Below are 22506 nucleotides of genomic sequence, written 5' to 3'. Positions count from 1 at the left end.
CTGCCCTGCAACGTCGACATCACTCTATGATACACACCTGTGCAGATGGGCCGGCGCCTTGTTGAGCAGCGTGTAGTACTGGCGGACAAACTCGCGGCCAACGCTCTGCGGTGACGGGGACGCCTCCATTACCATCGCTGTTGTTAACACTGCGCCGATACAGCCCTCCGCTATACGCTGCCCTGCAACGTCGACATCACTCTATGATACACACCTGTGCAGATGGGCCGGCGCCTTGTTGAGCAGCGTGTAGTACTGGCGGACAAACTCGCGGCCAACGCTCTGCGGTGACGGGGACGCCTCCATTACCATCGCTGTTGTTAACACTGCGCCGATACAGCCCTCCGCTATACGCTGCCCTGCAACGTCGACATCACTCTATGATACACACCTGTGCAGATGGGCCGGCGCCTTGTTGAGCAGCGTGTAGTACTGGCGGACAAACTCGCGGCCAACGCTCTGCGGTGACGGGGACGCCTCCATTACCATCGCTGTTGTTAACACTGCGCCGATACAGCCCTCCGCTATACGCTGCCCTGCAACGTCGACATCACTCTATGATACACACCTGTGCAGATGGGCCGGCGCCTTGTTGAGCAGCGTGTAGTACTGGCGGACAAACTCGCGGCCAACGCTCTGCGGTGACGGGGACGCCTCCATTACCATCGCTGTTGTTAACACTGCGCCGATACAGCCCTCCGCTATACGCTGCCCTGCAACGTCGACATCACTCTATGATACACACCTGTGCAGATGGGCCGGCGCCTTGTTGAGCAGCGTGTAGTACTGGCGGACAAACTCGCGGCCAACGCTCTGCGGTGACGGGGACGCCTCCATTACCATCGCTGTTGTTAACACTGCGCCGATACAGCCCTCCGCTATACGCTGCCCTGCAACGTCGACATCACTCTATGATACACACCTGTGCAGATGGGCCGGCGCCTTGTTGAGCAGCGTGTAGTACTGGCGGACAAACTCGCGGCCAACGCTCTGCGGTGACGGGGACGCCTCCATTACCATCGCTGTTGTTAACACTGCGCCGATACAGCCCTCCGCTATACGCTGCCCTGCAACGTCGACATCACTCTATGATACACACCTGTGCAGATGGGCCGGCGCCTTGTTGAGCAGCGTGTAGTACTGGCGGACAAACTCGCGGCCAACGCTCTGCGGTGACGGGGACGCCTCCATTACCATCGCTGTTGTTAACACTGCGCCGATACAGCCCTCCGCTATACGCTGCCCTGCAACGTCGACATCACTCTATGATACACACCTGTGCAGATGGGCCGGCGCCTTGTTGAGCAGCGTGTAGTACTGGCGGACAAACTCGCGGCCAACGCTCTGCGGTGACGGGGACGCCTCCATTACCATCGCTGTTGTTAACACTGCGCCGATACAGCCCTCCGCTATACGCTGCCCTGCAACGTCGACATCACTCTATGATACACACCTGTGCAGATGGGCCGGCGCCTTGTTGAGCAGCGTGTAGTACTGGCGGACAAACTCGCGGCCAACGCTCTGCGGTGACGGGGACGCCTCCATTACCATCGCTGTTGTTAACACTGCGCCGATACAGCCCTCCGCTATACGCTGCCCTGCAACGTCGACATCACTCTATGATACACACCTGTGCAGATGGGCCGGCGCCTTGTTGAGCAGCGTGTAGTACTGGCGGACAAACTCGCGGCCAACGCTCTGCGGTGACGGGGACGCCTCCATTACCATCGCTGTTGTTAACACTGCGCCGATACAGCCCTCCGCTATACGCTGCCCTGCAACGTCGACATCACTCTATGATACACACCTGTGCAGATGGGCCGGCGCCTTGTTGAGCAGCGTGTAGTACTGGCGGACAAACTCGCGGCCAACGCTCTGCGGTGACGGGGACGCCTCCATTACCATCGCTGTTGTTAACACTGCGCCGATACAGCCCTCCGCTATACACTGCCCTGCAACGTCGACATCACTCTATGATACACACCTGTGCAGATGGGCCGGCGCCTTGTTGAGCAGCGTGTAGTACTGGCGGACAAACTCGCGGCCAACGCTCTGCGGTGACGGGGACGCCTCCATTACCATCGCTGTTGTTAACACTGCGCCGATACAGCCCTCCGCTATACGCTGCCCTGCAACGTCGACATCACTCTATGATACACACCTGTGCAGATGGGCCGGCGCCTTGTTGAGCAGCGTGTAGTACTGGCGGACAAACTCGCGGCCAACGCTCTGCGGTGACGGGGACGCCTCCATTACCATCGCTGTTGTTAACACTGCGCCGATACAGCCCTCCGCTATACGCTGCCCTGCAACGTCGACATCACTCTATGATACACACCTGTGCAGATGGGCCGGCGCCTTGTTGAGCAGCGTGTAGTACTGGCGGACAAACTCGCGGCCAACGCTCTGCGGTGACGGGGACGCCTCCATTACCATCGCTGTTGTTAACACTGCGCCGATACAGCCCTCCGCTATACGCTGCCCTGCAACGTCGACATCACTCTATGATACACACCTGTGCAGATGGGCCGGCGCCTTGTTGAGCAGCGTGTAGTACTGGCGGACAAACTCGCGGCCAACGCTCTGCGGTGACGAGGACGCCTCCATTACCATCGCTGTTGTTAACACTGCGCCGATACAGCCCTCCGCTATACGCTGCCCTGCAACGTCGACATCACTCTATGATACACACCTGTGCAGATGGGCCGGCGCCTTGTTGAGCAGCGTGTAGTACTGGCGGACAAACTCGCGGCCAACGCTCTGCGGTGACGGGGACGCCTCCATTACCATCGCTGTTGTTAACACTGCGCCGATACAGCCCTCCGCTATACGCTGCCCTGCAACGTCGACATCACTCTATGATACACACCTGTGCAGATGGGCCGGCGCACTGTGGAAAATGGTAGTACAACGCCATATCAAAAATCGTTTTTGTCAATGTCGCAAATTTCATATTTTTTTTAGTTTATTTATTAGTTTAAGAGTCTAACTAAACTATAATGTAGAAATTTTGCACTAATAATATAAAGTTTTTTATTTTCAAGGCCACAAACTTTTTTATTTTTACGGACGTCCATGTTAAGCCAGTTCACTTCATCACATTCAAAGTGATTTTAAAGTTAAACTTTGTAGGAATATATGTAAAGTATTATACATTTCTGAAAAGCTCATTATCTGAACATTTTTAAACAACTAATATTTTTATAATTTTATGTTAACGTTAACGTTAAAATAATTCTAAAATAAAATAACGTCAAAAAAAGGATTTTTTTAGGTTCGTTGAGACTTTTAATAGTTACCCACGTTTCCCCACGCTTTACATTTGATGTTGATTTGTAGCTTAGTTAATCATAAAAAACATTTATTAAAATTAGCTGCGCATATTTGCGCTTTTCGAAGTTATCGATAAAAATGTGACAAAAGTCAGAAAACGGAAACCCTTTCTCTATTGCGGCTTAGTATGTAGACTTTTTATATCAATAGTTTGCGGTCTTTTTTTGTATCTTATAATAAAAAAATATTTATATTAGTACTTTTAACATATTTTGAACTTATTTACGAGTGTCAAATTTAATCAAAATGCACACTACAATTTTTCAAATAATATATATAAAGAGACATGTATTTCTTTATTTACAGTTTATAATTATTAATTATAATTAAACAGACGAGACGTTTAGTTGTTACAAATATGATATACTTACGTTTTTTGTTAATTCTTTTCAATGTATCAAGTAGGCATTCGAAAAAAAAATACTTTCCTATATTCAAGGAGAAAAACTTTTGAGGCATGATCAATAATTTCGAAAGAAAATATCGTCTGATGACAGCATAATAGTATTATGTTTTATCATCAGTGTTATTTAAAGACATGTTATTCCTGCTTTTAGTAAATGATGGAAAAAGGATCGACTTTTACTTATATGAGTTTTAATGAATAACAACAGTAACTGGTTAGACTCAGAATATGTAATAACTTTATCAATATCAAAAGATATTACAAGTGACTCCACACCTTCTAGTTCTTCTGGAAAACGTGGAAGACCGGGCATATCTTATACAGACTCCTCATAATCCAGCAAAAAAAGAAAGAATGCTATTTATAATCCGTACCTACATAACCAACATAATAAAACCGTAAAACGTGAAGATTATTTGAAAGTGTTTTTTGAAAGTGAGCTAATTAATTTCAGATCCCGAAGTTTACAAAATAAAATATAGTGCAATACTATACTATGCAGTTTTACGACAAAAATATAATGTTTTAAATTCATGTTAATTTATTTTCAATTTATTTCTTTCAGTTTTTGTTTAAGAGTTATAAATAATAATTTTAACATTAGAGCAATATATTTTATATTTTTCTTTAGTATTGATTTGTATTTTGAAATTAAGAATAAAATAATTAGGTTTCGTGCACATTATAACTTGTATTGATAGTTTAAAAAAGAAAAATAAAAGTAATTTTTGTACTCTGAATTTTATTTTAATTTTTAATATATTTTATAAAAATGAATTATATGAAAAACACATTACATTTGAAGCCTTATATACTAATCTATATTAGTGCAAAATTTCACAGTATAATCTTTTATAATAAAAAAGTTATCGATTTTTGATCCGAAACACACCTCGATTTTCCACAGTGCGGCGCCTTGTTGAGCAGCGTGTAGTACTGGCGGACAAACTCGCGGCCAACGCTCTGCGGTGACGGGGACGCCTCCATTACCATCGCTGTTGTTAACACTGCGCCGATACAGCCCTCCGCTATACGCTGCCCTGCAACGTCGACATCACTCTATGATACACACCTGTGCAGATGGGCCGGCGCCTTGTTGAGCAGCGTGTAGTACTGGCGGACAAACTCGCGGCCAACGCTCTGCGGTGACGGGGACGCCTCCATTACCATCGCTGTTGTTAACACTGCGCCGATACAGCCCTCCGCTATACGCTGCCCTGCAACGTCGACATCACTCTATGATACACACCTGTGCAGATGGGCCGGCGCCTTGTTGAGCAGCGTGTAGTACTGGCGGACAAACTCGCGGCCAACGCTCTGCGGTGACGGGGACGCCTCCATTACCATCGCTGTTGTTAACACTGCGCCGATACAGCCCTCCGCTATACGCTGCCCTGCAACGTCGACATCACTCTATGATACACACCTGTGCAGATGGGCCGGCGCCTTGTTGAGCAGCGTGTAGTACTGGCGGACAAACTCGCGGCCAACGCTCTGCGGTGACGGGGACGCCTCCATTACCATCGCTGTTGTTAACACTGCGCCGATACAGCCCTCCGCTATACGCTGCCCTGCAACGTCGACATCACTCTATGATACACACCTGTGCAGATGGGCCGGCGCCTTGTTGAGCAGCGTGTAGTACTGGCGGACAAACTCGCGGCCAACGCTCTGCGGTGACGGGGACGCCTCCATTACCATCGCTGTTGTTAACACTGCGCCGATACAGCCCTCCGCTATACGCTGCCCTGCAACGTCGACATCACTCTATGATACACACCTGTGCAGATGGGCCGGCGCCTTGTTGAGCAGCGTGTAGTACTGGCGGACAAACTCGCGGCCAACGCTCTGCGGTGACGGGGACGCCTCCATTACCATCGCTGTTGTTAACACTGCGCCGATACAGCCCTCCGCTATACGCTGCCCTGCAACGTCGACATCACTCTATGATACACACCTGTGCAGATGGGCCGGCGCCTTGTTGAGCAGCGTGTAGTACTGGCGGACAAACTCGCGGCCAACGCTCTGCGGTGACGGGGACGCCTCCATTACCATCGCTGTTGTTAACACTGCGCCGATACAGCCCTCCGCTATACGCTGCCCTGCAACGTCGACATCACTCTATGATACACACCTGTGCAGATGGGCCGGCGCCTTGTTGAGCAGCGTGTAGTACTGGCGGACAAACTCGCGGCCAACGCTCTGCGGTGACGGGGACGCCTCCATTACCATCGCTGTTGTTAACACTGCGCCGATACAGCCCTCCGCTATACGCTGCCCTGCAACGTCGACATCACTCTATGATACACACCTGTGCAGATGGGCCGGCGCCTTGTTGAGCAGCGTGTAGTACTGGCGGACAAACTCGCGGCCAACGCTCTGCGGTGACGGGGACGCCTCCATTACCATCGCTGTTGTTAACACTGCGCCGATACAGCCCTCCGCTATACGCTGCCCTGCAACGTCGACATCACTCTATGATACACACCTGTGCAGATGGGCCGGCGCCTTGTTGAGCAGCGTGTAGTACTGGCGGACAAACTCGCGGCCAACGCTCTGCGGTGACGGGGACGCCTCCATTACCATCACTGTTGTTAACACTGCGCCGATACAGCCCTCCGCTATACGCTGCCCTGCAACGTCGACATCACTCTATGATACACACCTGTGCAGATGGGCCGGCGCCTTGTTGAGCAGCGTGTAGTACTGGCGGACAAACTCGCGGCCAACGCTCTGCGGTGACGGGGACGCCTCCATTACCATCGCTGTTGTTAACACTGCGCCGATACAGCCCTCCGCTATACGCTGCCCTGCAACGTCAACATCACTCCATATAAGCTACCATCGTCAGTGAGGTGAAAATATGCTACCTTTTTATTCCTTATCCAGTGGGAATTGCAAAAAATCCAGCCTTATTCCTAGTCTACATTATAGAAGAAACCTCTGTGCTTTCTACGTCCAACAACAATGTTGATGAGAAATGAAGGACAATATTTATTGAATAACATTGAAGTACATACTTACCATTACTAAATGTAACTAACCAATGACTCACTGAACAAAAATGAAATCATTGAGTAATCAAGGTAAAACTTATATTCAGTATAACTGCTTTAATAAATTAAAGTTAGCAATAGCAGCCGTTTTTAGGGTTTCTGCACCAAAATGTAAGATTAGAATATGTCCATCTATCACATCTGCTTATTTCAGTAACTATACTGATGCTATCAATTTGGGAATAGTCTATAGTCTAAATATATAAAAGGAAAAGGTGACTGACTGACTGACTGATCTATCAATACACAGCTCAAACTACTGGACAGATTGGGCTGAAATTCGGCATGCAGATTGTTATTATGACGTAAGCTTCCGCTAAGAAAGGATTTTTGGAAATTCAACCCCTAAGGGGGTGAAAGAGAGGTTTGAAATTTGTGTAGTCCACACAGTCACGAGCACAAGCTAGTTTTAAATAATGCTTGCCCAAAATAAAATGAAGTCTGATAGATTGCACACTTATAGTTAAAAACTGCATAAGTAAACTTATCTCTACATAGTATAAAATAAAGTCTTTTTAAACTACGCAACGGATTTTAATGTGGTTTTCACCAATAGATAGAGTGATTCAAGAGGAAGGTTTGTAGCTATAGTTTAATTCTCATAAAATTAGAGATCCCTAGAGAAATTGAAATAATGTGAATTAGGTTGGAAAAAAATCCTTTAATTTGAGAGTTTCCGAGGCAATGACACCACATTAGTATCTACGTTGCACCCATGCGAAGCCGGGGCGGATCGCTAGTAGTTTACAAACAAACTTAGTTATGCTGCCCCAAACAGTTTTAAGGAGCTTATAACAGCTAACTAAAAATAATATCTTTTTGTATGGTCAAGAACTCTTGGTGCACAAATCAGACTTGCACTTGGCCAGTGTTTACTATTAGATAAATGTATGTTTGTAAGTTAAGCCTCAATAACTAAAAGACAATAGTGAATGAGTGGTATCTATATTTACCCATCCAAAAGACATGCTTTCTAAAATAATAAAACCGGCCAATGCGAGTCGGGCTCGCGCAACGAGGTTTCCGTATTACAGTCGTATTTTTTCGACATTTTGCACGATAATTAAAAAACTATGGTACATAAAAATAAATAAAAATCTGTTTTAGAATGCACAGATGAAGACCTTACATATGAAACCCCACTTGATATAGTTATCTTACTTTGAAAATTGAAAATACTAATTATTAGTTCATGACCACAATTTAATTTTTTTTGTGTGATATAACCACAAATTCACGTTTTTCAAATTTTTCATCAAAGCCTCGAGATTTCGGGGCTATAAACTACATATAGTCATAAACAATGTTTTTTCTGTGCATGTACAATTATCAATTATGAGTTAAATACAACGTTATAAGCGTGGAGGAAATTATTTTCTTATAGCATTGTAATTATTTTTTTCTACCAAGAACGGGCGCCGATATAGAAATCTAAATTATTTCGGAAACGGATAAACTAGTCGTGATTAGCGAATCGTGGGTCAATGGCATCAATCTTGATAAATAAACGTGCATATCTTATGAGATATTGGTCGTGGCCGTGGTGAAGATGAGTGGACCGTTTCAATAAAGACAGTTGTCCAGGATTCTGTCGAACCACGACGCATGGCGACTTTGATCACGATTTGTCAAGCCCTCATTCAAGCAGCTAAGAAATTCCACCCTAAGACAATAATTTATACTAGAAAGAGTAGAGTATCACATCTGTATGCTTATTAGAGCCGCTAACTTAGCCAAGTTATTGTAACAGAGAAACACTAGGGCTTTAACCTATAGAAAGAATTCTATCTGCCGACAACCAAAATATTACTAGAATTATTTTTTGCACTTTCAACTAGGGAAAAAACTCACCTCAGTAAATTATAGGCATTAAAATGGTGTAATATGCAACAAATTGTCACGAAAATCGCGTAATTTTCACGATAAATAAGGACTGAAAACAGAAAAAGAGCCTACCTCACCGTTCGGTGTCAATTTAGCTACAATGTTGCCAAAGTTTTTATTTTACTTAATAATCATTTTGGCAAAAAGAGTTTATAAAAATCTACCGCACCAAATAAATATCGCACTTCGATTAATTAATAAATGATAGTGTGGTACCTAGTATACTTTAACATGCAATTTTCTGTATACAAAGATTTTTTTATATATATCTAACTAACTAGTTAACCAACTAACTAAAAAAACCGGATTAAAAGTAAAATCAAACAACATTAAATTAAAACTTTTTAATAAAATAAAATTAATTAAAATTAATCTTCGATTATATAAAAATTAATATTGAATAAAGATTAGGTACATGCTTCAACACGATCCACGAACGTTTTTATGTATTAATCTTATAAACATTTTAGTTTAGGACAAAATATTTTCCATTTCGTTTCAAGAAGCAAAAACAAAATTAAATTAACTAGTAATCCTCTTTTCATCACGTTTTCATACATTAAGCTTCAGCAGATGTGACCAAGGAGCTACTCTGTGATTCACTCGTGATAATATATTTTTTAATACATGAAAATACAGTTGACAAAGCCAGGGCCTTTAAAGATTGTGTAACGATTGCGAATATACTAACTACTTAATATTAATTCAAATAGTTAACTATTACTTAGTTAATATACCTAGTTGTGTAACTAATTATTGAATCCTATTTTCTTACTTCATAAAATATAGTTAATCTTGGACTAAAATTGTAATTTTATATATTAAATATGTATCGAAGATAATCTTAGGTTGACATAATATTATGTTAAATTAACTATGTAACTATTTATGTAATAATAATAATAAATTAATTATGTAATATTATATTAATAATAATTTTTTTTTTTTTTTTTTTTTTTTTTTTTTTTTTTTTTTTTTTTTTAATACAATAAAACTTAAAGCTAGCCTTATCTAATTACTATATAAATCATGACCGCGTGGAATGGTGCCAAGAATACTGGCTGCATTTCCGCGCTGGACAGCTAGGCTGATCCGCTGCGCAAAAAATGAGCCAGCCCTTCTGTCACCAGTTGAGGCTATTAATCGCGGTGAAATGTCTCGTAAAAAATTTTTAGCACTAAGACTCCATGGCCCCAGGGTCTCCACGGCAAACGGCACAAAATGTAACTCTCTATAAGAGAGGCATACTTGCGCCGCTTGCCGTTTTCAGCTGTTTCTGCTGCGGCTCCCGGTCTTGATGCTGTCTTCCTGATATGACACGGGGCCAATGTGTCAACGCAAGTTGCGTCCCACATTAGCGCCCGTCCCCGTTCCCAGGGAACCAGCGTCAATCCATCAGGTCTCTTGCCATCATCCAAGTTTTTATTTTACTTAATAATCATTTTGGCAAAAAGAGTTTATAAAAATCTACCGCACCAAATAAATATCGCACTTCGATTAATTAATAAATGATCCACTTTCATCTCATTAATAATAATTGCAAGTGTTATATTCTGCGCTGTCCTAACGGGGCTTCATGTTAATATTTTATTATGTAACTATTTACCTAATAGTTACATTAATGCAAAAGAATAAAGGCTCGAGATTTTGATAGTTTTAACAAGTTTCATGCTAAAATTATAGTGAAAATGTGATACTTATAATGATGAAACTAGATCAACAAGCATAGAACATAAAAACTAAAAGTTTTTTAGTTTTTTTAGTTTTAATATATTAATTTGATTTGCACTACAAATATTATGGCAACACTACAGCTAGGCATAGAGAAGGTACTTAGTTTACAGCTTTACAGAATAATTGAAAAGATGAAATTAAATAACTAAGGTTCAGTTCTTTGATTTTTATTTTGTATTTAATTACACATGATTATAAATAAAAAGTATGTAATACGATACGAACATATTTATATTAAATAAAGTTCTAAAATTTGATCCAATATTTTATAGTGCTATTTCTGAACGACTAGCTTCATTGAATCGGCTTGGCGCTTGGCGGTATTATTTTCTTAATGTTGGTAAAATATTGATTTTTCTACTATGTTCGTCTTTCTTTTTTACTCTCATCAATTCTTCATGTTTTATCCTTGTTGATCCCGGTGCATGCCATTGACCTCATAGCGAGTACGTACTTTTCATTGGTTGATAGAGTCTTTGTGTGCAAAAAAGTGGCGTCTCTTTGGCGTTTAGCCAACATAGCGAAGCATTACGCGCCGACTCATCATACGCCCTCTTTCATTCTTCTGCATTTGGCATTCGGCGTCGAAGGTCGTGTATGGACCTTAGGTTATAGTGTATTGTTACTTTTAAGTCTAAATTTAGTAATAATGGCCAATAACGATAATTTTGCACAAGACGTTACTGATAGTCAAGTGAATGGAAATGCGGAGAATGGTGGTGGTGATGGTCAGGAACATAATAGTGCGGACGCCCCGGGACGCGATGACGACAGGTAAAGTTATAATCGTTCTAATTATCATTTAAATACTTGTTTGCGATATTTTTATAGTAAAACATTAAGTATTGAACTATGAATTAGCTATTTGCGTTCTAAATTTATTTTCACAGTAACGATTACCGCTCGCCGCAATGGCGGCGTCAGTCCGGCATATTTTCATTATCGGCATTTTAATCTATTTCAATCCACAAGGTTTTTTCAAAATTCAATGTTTTTATCCTTGCAGTGGTTTCTTCGCGCATTAAATTAAGTTCTTTCTGTCGTAGTTTTCATTTCAGATTAAGTGCAGGTTACGAACTTAGTAAATTAATTTTGTAGCCGCCCGACGCAAAATGGCGTCGCCGCGGCGTCACTTTCCCGCCGGCGCGGTCCCGTTATTGATTTTTGCATCTTGTTTTGCATTGTACTAGTGGTTAGATTGAATGTTACGGTCACTGATCGCGCGTGGACCGTGAGCTTCTTGCAAGATTTCAAATCGGTAGAGCATGTCGGCGGTCAGTTGGGAGCCACTAACGCCCTGTCTCTCTGCAGGTGTGAGCCTGCGCCGCCGCCGCAGCCGCCGCCGAGGGACGTCATGGTATATATCCGCAAGGCTCACACTAAGTACTCGCCAAACTGACTAGATTGTGGGCCACTTAACTTTGGGCCTCGTTCACTCTTGCCAATTTCAAATCTTGCGATCACTGTAACATTCTTGTTATCATTTTCTCGTTGTCTTGATATTAAATTTTGCAGTTTAATTTTTGTAACTTACAGGTATTCTGAATTTGTTTTGCTGCAGTGCTTGGAGTTTGTTTTTAACAAAAAAGTAGCTGTAAAGTACTGTAAACAAGTACTGCATAGTGTTAATGTTAAATTGTAATAATTTAAGTCAGTTCCTTTATACATAGAGGCAATCCATTGTTATTGTATTTGTATATTGATTATTTTGTTGTGTGATTACAGAAAACTTTTTGTTGGAGGGCTGAGCTGGGAAACCACAGACAGTGAGTGTCTATTGACTTTCTAATCTTTATTGCTACTATGACTGTACTAATGTTTCCTCTTAGATAGACATGTGCATAACCTCACTATTTTGCAAAACAAGAGTTCAATAACCTTGTTCAGACATTGAACATGAGCTTTTACAGTTATTTATGTACTTGATGATGTCATTTACTCAACTGTGTATTCTTATGATCTAGTGACAAATTAATTCAAAACACTAGTCAATATAACTCATTTTGTATTCTTATGTTAATTCCAAATTAATTTAAATTTAGTGAGTTAAAAAAAACATCATCGTCTACTGCTGGACATGGAGTAGGGACTTCCATACACACATGGTGCACTGTCTGGACCCTAGTCAATTTTAATGATGAACATTTCAGTTCTGCTTCTGAAGTTTTTTGAAGAAACTATACCCACTCTTCTGATGTATATCTATTTCCCATAGAAATGCAAATTATTCTACAACTAGACCTGACAAATTAATATTTGTTGCAGAGGAATTACGTGATCACTTCAGTGCTTATGGGGAAATTGAAAGTATCAATGTCAAGACAGATCCAAACACTGGCAGGTCGCGGGGCTTTGCCTTCATCGTCTTCAAGGCACCAGATTCCATAGACAAGGTCATGGCAGCGGGGGATCACACCATCAACAACAAAAAAGTAGATCCCAAAAAAGCGAAAGCTAGGCACGGGAAAATATTTGTGGGTGGCCTCAGCAGTGAAATCTCTGATGATGAAATCAAAAACTTCTTCAGTAATTTTGGAACAGTAAGTATTTTTTTTAAATCTGCTCTGAATTATTCATTCATTCAAGTATCCCAAATTCTAGTATTACACTCTATTACATGCTATTTCTGTTATAAAAAAAATTCAATTGAATGCCTTAGTTCTACAAAACAGTATATAATATATATACAATCTTTAAATTTTTTTTTTTAAATAAATATGGTGATGATTTTTTTGACATCCCAAGTTTTCTAAATAAATTTATATGATGAAAATTCCGGCTGTGGTGAGATAATAAAACTCTCGAATGCTAGTGAAGAGGAATCCGGGCCACTGAACAACTGACAAATTAAATAAAAAACTACACAATGGAATTTTTTGCTCATTTGGCTTTTACTCTTTACAGGTCATAGACATTGAGATGCCCTTTGACAAGACCAAGAATCAAAGGAAAGGCTTCTGTTTCATCACATTTGAATCTGAGCAGGTGGTCAATGAACTGCTGAAGACGCCCAAACAGACAATTGGCGGCAAAGAGGTTTGTATACATTTGTTATTTTTGTTCATAGGGTTACATTTTGTTATTTTTGTTCATAGGGTTTTCTAATTTCTTAGTTGACTCATTTAGATTGTTATTTTTAGGTGCTATATTTTAATTTAGTGCAGACACGACCAATTATAGCGATTTCTAGTTTGTCTATTGTGTAGATAACTGAATTTTTTGTGACTATTCAAAAACATATATTTAGAGGCCTACATTAAGAATAGGTACCTATTTCCTTCTCTGGAAAGGGAATTGCGTTGTTTTAATTTATAAATTGGTAGAGCAACACACCATGGCTACATGTGGTTTTCCCCTGCAGGTTGACGTGAAGCGCGCGACACCCAAGCCCGACGGCCCCGGAGGGATGGGAGCGCGGGGAGGGCGCGGAGGCCGGGGCGCGCGGGGTGGGCGTGGGGGCCGCGGCGGCTACGGCGGCCAGGGCGCGTGGGGCAACCAGGGCTACGGCGGCTACGGCTACGGCCAGGGCGGGTACGGCGGCGGCTACGACGGCTACGGCTACGGCGGATACGGATACGACGGCTACGGGGGCTACGGCGGATACGATTACTCCGGCTACCCCAATTACGGTAAACGCGGCAAGCAGCACTAGTAAGCTAGCATCGCTGGCTGCTCACCGACACATTACCTCGACTGATGTTACCTGATCTAGATGTAAACGTAGAGTAAGGCGGCGGCGCGCGGGCGTCGCCGCGCTAGGTAGCGTAAGGGGAGCCCCTCCGTCCTGTGACCTCCCGAGGGGAGATCGGCGTCGCGTGAACCTTAGATGTATGTCTTAGTGCGTAGAAAATATTTATTTTTCTATTATAACTGCGTATTTACATTGATATTCTATCGAGATAATGTGTAGTGAATGTTGTCGGGGCGACAGTTTCTGATCGTAATAAATTGTCTTTTGTGTAATCGGCCTGACTTGAGATCGTTTAGTGTATCGTACTTCCGGATATCATACTTTTATTTGCATAACTTAGTTAATTTCCACTAATTTGCATCACTGAGCTGCCCGTTTGTATCCATAGCGGAGTAGCGAGTGCCACGCAGCTATCGATCACTCTTTATCATTGTTTCACTAGGTACTATGTTTGTACATATATGTTACCGCCTTATGTTTTATAAGTGTTTATTTGTAATACCACTTTTGACATATGTAGCAATGTCGCCCGAGTTTTATTTGTTTTTGGTATTTTTTTATTTTACCTATTTAACGCTCTCGCTACATGCTACATTTGGGTAATTGGGGTAATATATGGAGAGACATTGTGAAAGTGATAAAGATATGATGAAGCTTTTGAATAAAGCACTGTTACCAAAAAATCAATGTGTTTCCATATATTCCTCGCCTTTCCCGCTCACCCCCCCCCCTCATTCGCCCCCTCGCCACCGGCCACTAACATCGCATGATGGGACCACACTACCGCCTGTTTCAACCAGATACAGTATCTATATCAATATATTATCTTAAATTGATTTCAATTCTCATAAAAACACTGATATCAATCTATTTATATTTTATATTCATTTAATATACTTCTTAATATATCATGCAATTAGTCACATTTCTATCAAAACGATAATTTGAATGAGACTTCTGATTGACTTGATAATTATTTATTTTCTATATTAGTAGTTAGATGGGAAATCATATTTCTATAGAGTTAATTATATGCTTGATATAATGATTATATTACGTATTATCAAAGAACAGCATAAAATATACATTAATTTCAATTAGAGAATTTGTAAAAGGAGTTGCAAACAGGAGAACAAAAGGCATTCGTCAGTAAGAAAATATTTCACTAATATTAGGTGTCTGTTACATTTCAATAAGTAGGAAGGAACTTAGGATATAATTGGATAATTTGATCGTGTCTGTGGAGGAGACAAAAGGCTATAGATAGAGAATAAAGTAAAAAACATGGCTGCGGTGAGGATAAGCAAGTACACGATGCAACGCACATAACTCTGAAAAGTTCTGTTTCTATTTGCTGTTAACGGTGAAGGAAAGGGTGAGGAAAAATGCATGCCTGAGTTCTCCATAATTTTCTCGGCGGTGTTTGAAATTTGTCAATCGGGACTGGGCCAGCATGGTGGACAACCTAAACTTGTCTCGTGAGAGAGGAGACCCGGCGATGGGTTGAGATGGATAAGCGGCGCATAAAGGCTGAAGACTAATGGCTTTGTGTTGCGGGCAGACTACGGCGGGTACGGAGGGTACGAGGGCGGGTACGGCGCGCGCGCGGCTCCTCGCGGGAAAGGTACTGCCGTCCTCACCCACCCCACCCATAAGGTTGCACTCTCGGCCGAGATCTGTCGATAGCCTCGCTCGTTACTTGCATACTGTAGGGTTACTATAAGATTTCTGCTGTCCTTTAGTTAAAGTGACTACCCTAAAAAGTAGTTTGGGTCGCCAAAAACATGAGAATTTTGAAGAACTGATGTTTTTAAAAACCTTGGCTCCACTTATATTTTTTAGAAACATCAGTTTTTCAAAATTTCCACGATTTTTGGCGATAACTCTAAAACTAGGAGTAACTCGCTTTTTGACAAAAGGACTGCAGATTTTACATCTCCATCAACGTTGATAGAATTCGAGCTTCAAAACTATCTGCCCATAAATCGGAGCCAGTCTTCCAAGCGAAAACCTTCTGAAATCCAAATCGGTGGTACTGCATTTTATGATGGGACTTAGGTCCATTTTATTCTAGTTATTGTTGCAATGCTCGAATTATGTCTACGTTGGTGAGGGATGTAAAATCTCATACTAACTTCTACTGGCCCATAAAAACGTTTCTTGCGTTTGACAAGATTATTCAAAATTCGTGCGTCCTAGCACCAAACTACCATCCAGACTTGGTCAATCAAATTACCTTCGGCAAAATTCTTCCCAAGATTTACAAGTTTTTTTTTTAACGACCTTTTTATTTCTCACTTCGCGCACTGCCTCTTTCGAGTGGGCCGAGCAAATAGCCAATATTCAGGTATAGACTAAGGCTGATGCGAGATTTTCTCGCTGAGAGTGCGATATTTTTCATTGTATCGCACCCATTGTCTTCACAAACGTTTTGGCCAGCTGCGCTTTTTTTGCATTTATGCCCAAAGTAATTCCTCGGTTGTGTACCTAGCTATATGAGTAACCAAAACGTTTGGTATGTTGAATAGCTGTCTGTAATCACTTGTTTGTATAGATTTATAGTATTGCAATTAACGATTTTTGCATGTAATTGTTGCTCAAAAACTAAAATTTGAATTACTAAAAAACGACCATAATGAATATGAATTAAATGTGAAATGTTAATCCTATTTCATAATAAAACTTGGTAATTAACGTGCATCATTTATAGTATAGTACTTATGCGGGGTTACACGCCTTACCACATCTCTTACCAGGTTTCTATAATCTTTTGGTTATTTTAATCCTTTATGCTGTTTGATATCACGTGAGCTAACTCCGATCTGAATCTTTGGAGCTACTTGAAATTCAATTAAGAATAAATGCGTTGAGACAGTTTAAAGTGGTTGGGTGAAAAACAATCTTCAAAATTTTACTATTCCGCCAAATTTTTGCTGAAAAATATCGCAAACTGTCAGAAAGAAATCGGCATTTGATAATGCTGCATGCTGCAGCACATACTCGTAAATACTACCGAAAACAAACTTTATGCAGAAAATCTGTGGAGTTTCCGCAAAATACTTTTTAATCTGGACGTTTTTAGCCCACTGTACACAAATCTGAACTCAGCTCAACAGATCAAATTGAATCCAAACTTCGTGATTTCGATTAAAATTGTAGAATTACGGTAAAGTTTCGAGTTTCAACAGCTTTCATTCAGTCTTGCTCGTAAAAATTTAATTTGGTGCAATTATACTGCGTCTTTATCGTTCGCCAGCCCCTCGGCTATTATACCTTAGTTGTTTCAAATTATGGCTACCCCTACATGGGTGTAACCTCTCATTTGGTAAAAACAGCTTTTATAGTGTAGAAATGTTTAGAAGAAATTAATAATTCACCATTACAAGTTATTGTCTTGCTTGGATATCTTTACTCATGTTGTAACTAATTTTGTAGACACTTTTCGTACAGAGTTAATTACTTGTGTAGATTTGCTTGCACTAGTTATTATGTTATAGCTTTGTGAAATAGTTGTTTTCTGAATTTCAAAAGATCTATGTCACAAACCTCTTTATACACATTTTTCCTGAATGTGTAGGCAATATCAATCATAATTCACAAGACAAAAAATAAAGTATATAAATATGTATGTACATAAGTATTATTATCCTGATTGCTTTATATATAAAAAAAGTTTTAAAGGAGGCAACCAGTCTTCAAGAGTTCAATATCTTGTGGTTTTCCCGTTACGTGTGTACCGTTACTTTAATAACTCGCATGACTAACACCAAGTACGACCGGTTTTGTTTAACTGTGGCCGTATGGTTAAACTTGATTATTATAACGACATCGCAATTGTTGCGATTGGCTGAATTCACTGGTACTCTTGACCTCAAATACTCTTGATCTCAAAGGTGTGAGAGTACTTAATATTTTCATGATTTCGTCGTCTTATAAATTATTATTAGTAACAAGCCTCATGAGAATGGGAGAGAGCGCTCAAGCAACTATAACTAAACATTCTGTGAATATTTCAAGCGTCTACCTGTTGCCGTTATCAATATCGAGTAAAAACGAGCAAAAAAAATCATGTTTCTGCTATGAAAGACCCCCTTAAATATTTATTTTATTCTATTTTTTTAGTATTTGTTGTTATAAAAGCCAATAGAAGTACACCATCTGTGAAAATTTCAACTGTCTAATTATCACGGTGAATGAGATACAGCCTGGTGACCGACGGACAGACAGACGGACGGACAACAGAGTCTCAATAATAGGGTCCCGTTTTACCCTTTGGGTACGGGGAACCCTAGAAAGGTTCAGCAATACTTTCTGCTGCCAGTTTATTTTTATGTAATGGCGTTGATGCTTCACTATTGTTTGCGAAATGCGTCGGTTTTGCTAAAGGCGCAAAGGCGATCACGCTGTTGCGGACAGAAAGGTTATGTGCTCGCTCTCAAACTTGTTACGCTCCCTCTTATGTTTACTCAAAAATGTAATCCCCTACTTTTATTTGGACGCTTTTTTTAAACGTTCCAAAGTCGAAATTAATTCAGGATATATTATTTGCGATGCGAGGTCGTAAAATGGCAACTGGTGATCAGTTTGTTCATAATCTATCTTAATTTTGACTTCATTGTGCTTGGAACGTTTTTGTTAAAAATACATTGTTAAAAATTAGCCAATCGCAAGCACTGCATAAAGTGTCTGCGCAAACTGAGCCGCCAGTACTCGTAAATGATAAATTGATAAATAATTAACTAAATCACAACTAAAATAGAAAATAACACGCAAGAGAAAATCCACAAGGAATTCTCTTGCACGCTATTTTGAACTCTTATTTCAGTTGTGATTTAGTTCCATTATCATGTATACTTGCTCTAGCAATTTTGCAGCTCAGTGTGTGCTGACCGTTAGTCGTACTTTATGATATGAAGGTTTGACAATAGGGCTGCATGTAATGTTTGTGTGTGTTATTTATGTTCAACAGTCTCTGATGATGTTGCAGCTGGCTACCAGGGTGGCAAGCAACGCGGCGGCGGAGGCGGCGGCCGCGCCAACCAGAGGCACCAGCCCTACTAAACACAAAACAGTACCTGCCGAAAGTCATCTCAGTCCAATAGTAAGGTAATTTACCTATTTTTTAGTCCTTGTTTTTAGCAGCTATAAGAAATAAATTGTTTAGAACCTCTCCTTGCAGAATTGTTTTGAAATTTAGTACAAATTACAAATGCAATCGCTATTAAGATTAATAAGATCTTGGCATGGATTTACTGTTTATTGTGTAAATGTATTTGGAAACCAGCCAATGATGAAATGCGTGATTTCCAGTAAGTTTTGATTTGGTGTAACTGAATCTATCAAAGATGTTAAAAGAATGTTAAAATGTTAAAACTGAAGGAAAAGATCGTGAGAAAACTTGCATGCCTGAGTTCTAAATAACGTTTCTGGCGATGTTGATTTGTTTATCCAGCGTGGTGCGAGTATATCCTGAACCTTCACTCTGATAGGCGAGCCATGCCCAGTAGTAACAGTGCATTTGTTTGTTGCAGGTTAAGTGATCGGTCATGCGCGTCCCCCGCGCCTGCGTCCGCGTCCGTGCCCGCGCCCGCTGCGAGCGCCGCGCCGGGGACGCGTCATTCCATTCCACATGATTAATTTAAGAAATAAAAATTAAGAAATTTTTTAAGGATATAAATAAATAGTACGTCATATGTGACGTGATCGTAGCCGGAGCGGTCGTGCATAAAATTAAAGTAATATAGTATGGATTTATAGAGAAACTTGAGTATTATTGCTGATTAGATTCAATTTTGACATTCTCTTACCTTTTCAACTGATTGTTAGAATGATAAATAATTAGTATACAGAGCTTAACGTTAGTAAATAGCCGTGTCCGTGTCCCGTCGATGTGGAGCCGTGAGTTCGTGCGTGTGTTTGCGAGTGTGCGTGCCTCCCTACAGTTTTGTTCTGGATCTCATTACAGAAAATGTAGATTTGTAATTTATAATTTTGATAATCGAAACGAGGAAACCGGAATCATGTATTTTATACAAACTTGTTGTATCTTCCACTGAGTACCGAGTAGGGATATGAAATTAGAAAATAAGTGCTCGGACATGAACAAACTTCTGCTGATATACAAGTTGTATGTCGAAATAAATAAATATGTAAATAAAATGTTGACTTTTTGTCTGTCTTGATTGATTTCAACTGCTTATGTAGGGTGAAATGATTTAGGCTAAACTAACAACCTGAAAATTGAATATCTCTGATTTTACTATATAATTTTACTAATAATTTCCTTGAAGTTAATTAAACACGAAAAATTATAAAAAAATATCTCTGATTTTAATTTTAATTTTGCTATAACTATAATATAATGCCCTTTTCTCAAAATGTCCTTTTTGTCATTTATCAATGTTCTTTTTTCAAAATATTCTTTTCTAATACCTTTTCTGACATCCTGACATTATTGAGAAGGGACATTTTGAGAAAAGGGACATTCTGATAAATGAAAAAAGGGATATTTTGAGAAAAGGCATTTAAAAAGCTATTCAGATTAATTTACTAGTTTCCAATCTGACATTTTAATTTAGAAAAAATTGCTGCTAAAAATTTTTCAAAAAATAAATAAAAAAACCGCTATAATAAGTCGGTTGAAAGAAATAAATGAATAAATATTGTAGTAGGTAAATACGAATAATTAGTAACAACAATGCAAAGATGATTTGAAAAGAATTTATTGAAAACGTCATACGGCAAAGAAGATTCAACATGGCTGCGCCGTGGAAGTTGCATGCAGCAGGTCCAGAGCATTGCACAGGGCTCTGTAGTTTACCTGGAAATTGGTAGGTATGAGAAAGTCTGTGCTTATGGATTTTCACACTAACTTCAATCGTGGCGCGGTTGAGCATCCCGCCAAACATTTAGGCCAATGTGCGCTGGTTCTTGACGAACCGAATCTAGGGGGCACCGTTATCCACCTTGCGATTTTTTACACTACACTACAGACTGACAGCATTTGGACCTGACTCCAATTTTATTTTATTTTATTCCGATACAAGTTGACCCTTGACTGCAATCTCATCTGGTGGTAAGTGATGATGCAGTCTAAGATGGAAGCGGGCTAACCTGGAAGAGTATGGTAAGTGTGGAAGTTTTATAAAACCTTTTGGTTTCTACACGGCATCGTACCGGAACGCTAAATAGCTTGGGTTGGCGGCACGGCTAGCTTTATCAAATTGCAGTTGGGATGCAGTATGACTAGATAACATTACTGCATTACAACTGCCGACCACCTGCACGGCGGCGTGCAGTTTCCGTATCGACTGCAAACTGACTGAGCAGTCGGACGGCAGTTGTCAACTGCAGGGATGCATTCCGTCTGTATCGACTGAGTAGAAAGGCAATGTTCCGGATCTACACAATCTGTTCTGATCGCAGAAATCGTGGTTCGGCATGCCGATATGCTGTAGTAGGGCCTACGGAGATGAAGAGAATACCTATTGTCCGCGTAGGACAAAATTCTTCTCTCTTCTTATTCTTCTCTATCTTTACTTCGATGTTTCGCTGCACCACTAGTATTTATTAATTATTGTTAACAAAATTACAAAGAATAAGGATACAGGATGCAACCCGTCGGAAATATCTGAGAACCTGGCTTAGTGACGTCATGCAACACGCTTGCGCCTTGCGTTGGCACCGGTACTGGATATGGGCGAGCTGATGGTATTTTTTTATTTCGGCTGACGACAAAATTACGTCATTTCGATGTTAATGAGACATGGTTCCAGCGCAATAGCAATTTGCGGGACTTATACAGGGGACAAGACGACAACTGACCTCGTCTCCACAGCCTCTCCTGTAGCCAAAGCACTTGTAGATGAGATCTCTTTCGCGAGCAGATACCAGCGACAACAGGTCGCGCCGGCACAACGCTCGCTCTACAGCAATGCGAGGTATCGTGCCGCAACGCTCCTTGTCAGAATCCTGTAGATTCGAAAATTGTACTAACTAAGCATTTTGAAGTAATTTAATACCTAGGAAGTTCTCAATTCCGTGTGTGGTACAGACCTACCTAAGTATTGAAATGAATTTTACTGAACAGAGCGAGGAACTTTCCAAGGCGTGTTCACCTCATAGATGGCGCTATTCATTGCCTTTCCAAACAGGTAGGAAAAGTGCTTAATTTTATCCCGTAAAATGTAAGAGTGGGAACTCTAAAATGGGATCTTTAAAAACCTAAATCCAAGCGAACGAGTCGCATGTATCGTCTTTTAAAGTACCTAATAAACAAATCTAGTAATATCACAACCACGTGATGTTATTAAAACAACAAGTAGGTACCTACCTAACATTTTCTGCAGTGTTTCAGGTTTCTCAAAACGCTAAATAAACACAATCATTCTCAGCTTTATAGT

General features: G+C 40.8%; 2 protein-coding genes and 1 non-coding gene across 9 annotated transcripts in view; 2 read left to right on the top strand and 1 right to left on the bottom strand.

The window, feature by feature from the left end:
• Positions 1-22506, bottom strand: part of LOC117985691 (uncharacterized) — an 88261-nt gene that overhangs the window by 51766 nt on the left and 13989 nt on the right. Inside the window, exons 13-14 of the mRNA XM_034972451.2 lie at positions 21929-22075; positions 20844-20924 (exon numbers count right to left, since the gene is read on the bottom strand). Of these exons, the coding sequence (XP_034828342.1) occupies positions 20856-20924; positions 21929-22075 (216 nt within the window). The 3' untranslated portion in view covers positions 20844-20855. The remainder of the gene's footprint in view (positions 1-20843; positions 20925-21928; positions 22076-22506) is intronic.
• On the top strand, positions 10961-20274 carry sqd (RNA-binding protein squid). 7 transcript variants are annotated; one of them, XM_034972455.2, is made up of 8 exons: positions 10961-11187; positions 12139-12179; positions 12679-12953; positions 13318-13449; positions 13775-14042; positions 15666-15728; positions 19092-19205; positions 19636-20274. In XM_034972455.2, exons 1-7 carry the CDS (start codon positions 11063-11065, stop codon positions 19163-19165), a joined length of 978 nt encoding a protein of 325 aa, XP_034828346.1. In that variant the 5' UTR covers positions 10961-11062; the 3' UTR covers positions 19166-19205; positions 19636-20274. The 7 variants fall into 7 exon arrangements, with proteins under 7 accessions (XP_034828346.1, XP_034828345.1, XP_069357377.1 ...); XM_034972454.2 differs by having other exon boundaries at positions 19092-19210; XM_069501276.1 differs by having other exon boundaries at positions 19074-19205.
• Positions 12543-12611, top strand: LOC117986198 (small nucleolar RNA snR61/Z1/Z11). The gene has a single exon (XR_004674111.1). It is a non-coding gene; the product is annotated as a small nucleolar RNA snR61/Z1/Z11 (small nucleolar RNA).

This window comes from Maniola hyperantus, chromosome 10 (genome assembly GCF_902806685.2).
Source record: "Maniola hyperantus chromosome 10, iAphHyp1.2, whole genome shotgun sequence".
Lineage (NCBI taxonomy): Eukaryota > Metazoa > Arthropoda > Insecta > Lepidoptera > Nymphalidae > Maniola > Maniola hyperantus.
The sequence above is the reverse complement of the archived record's forward strand: the minus strand, read 5'-3'. Positions and strand labels throughout refer to the sequence as shown.

Bases quoted from the DNA above. Each gene is read 5' to 3' on its own strand.
- sqd (XM_069501276.1), top strand. From the start codon at position 11,063: ATGGCCAATAACGATAATTTTGCACAAGACGTTACTGATAGTCAAGTG. The intron at 13,450-13,774 runs GTTTGTATACAT...TTTCCCCTGCAG, and splicing joins AGACAATTGGCGGCAAAGAG to GTTGACGTGAAGCGCGCGAC. The intron at 14,043-15,665 runs GTAAACGCGGCA...TGTTGCGGGCAG, and splicing joins CTCCGGCTACCCCAATTACG to ACTACGGCGGGTACGGAGGG.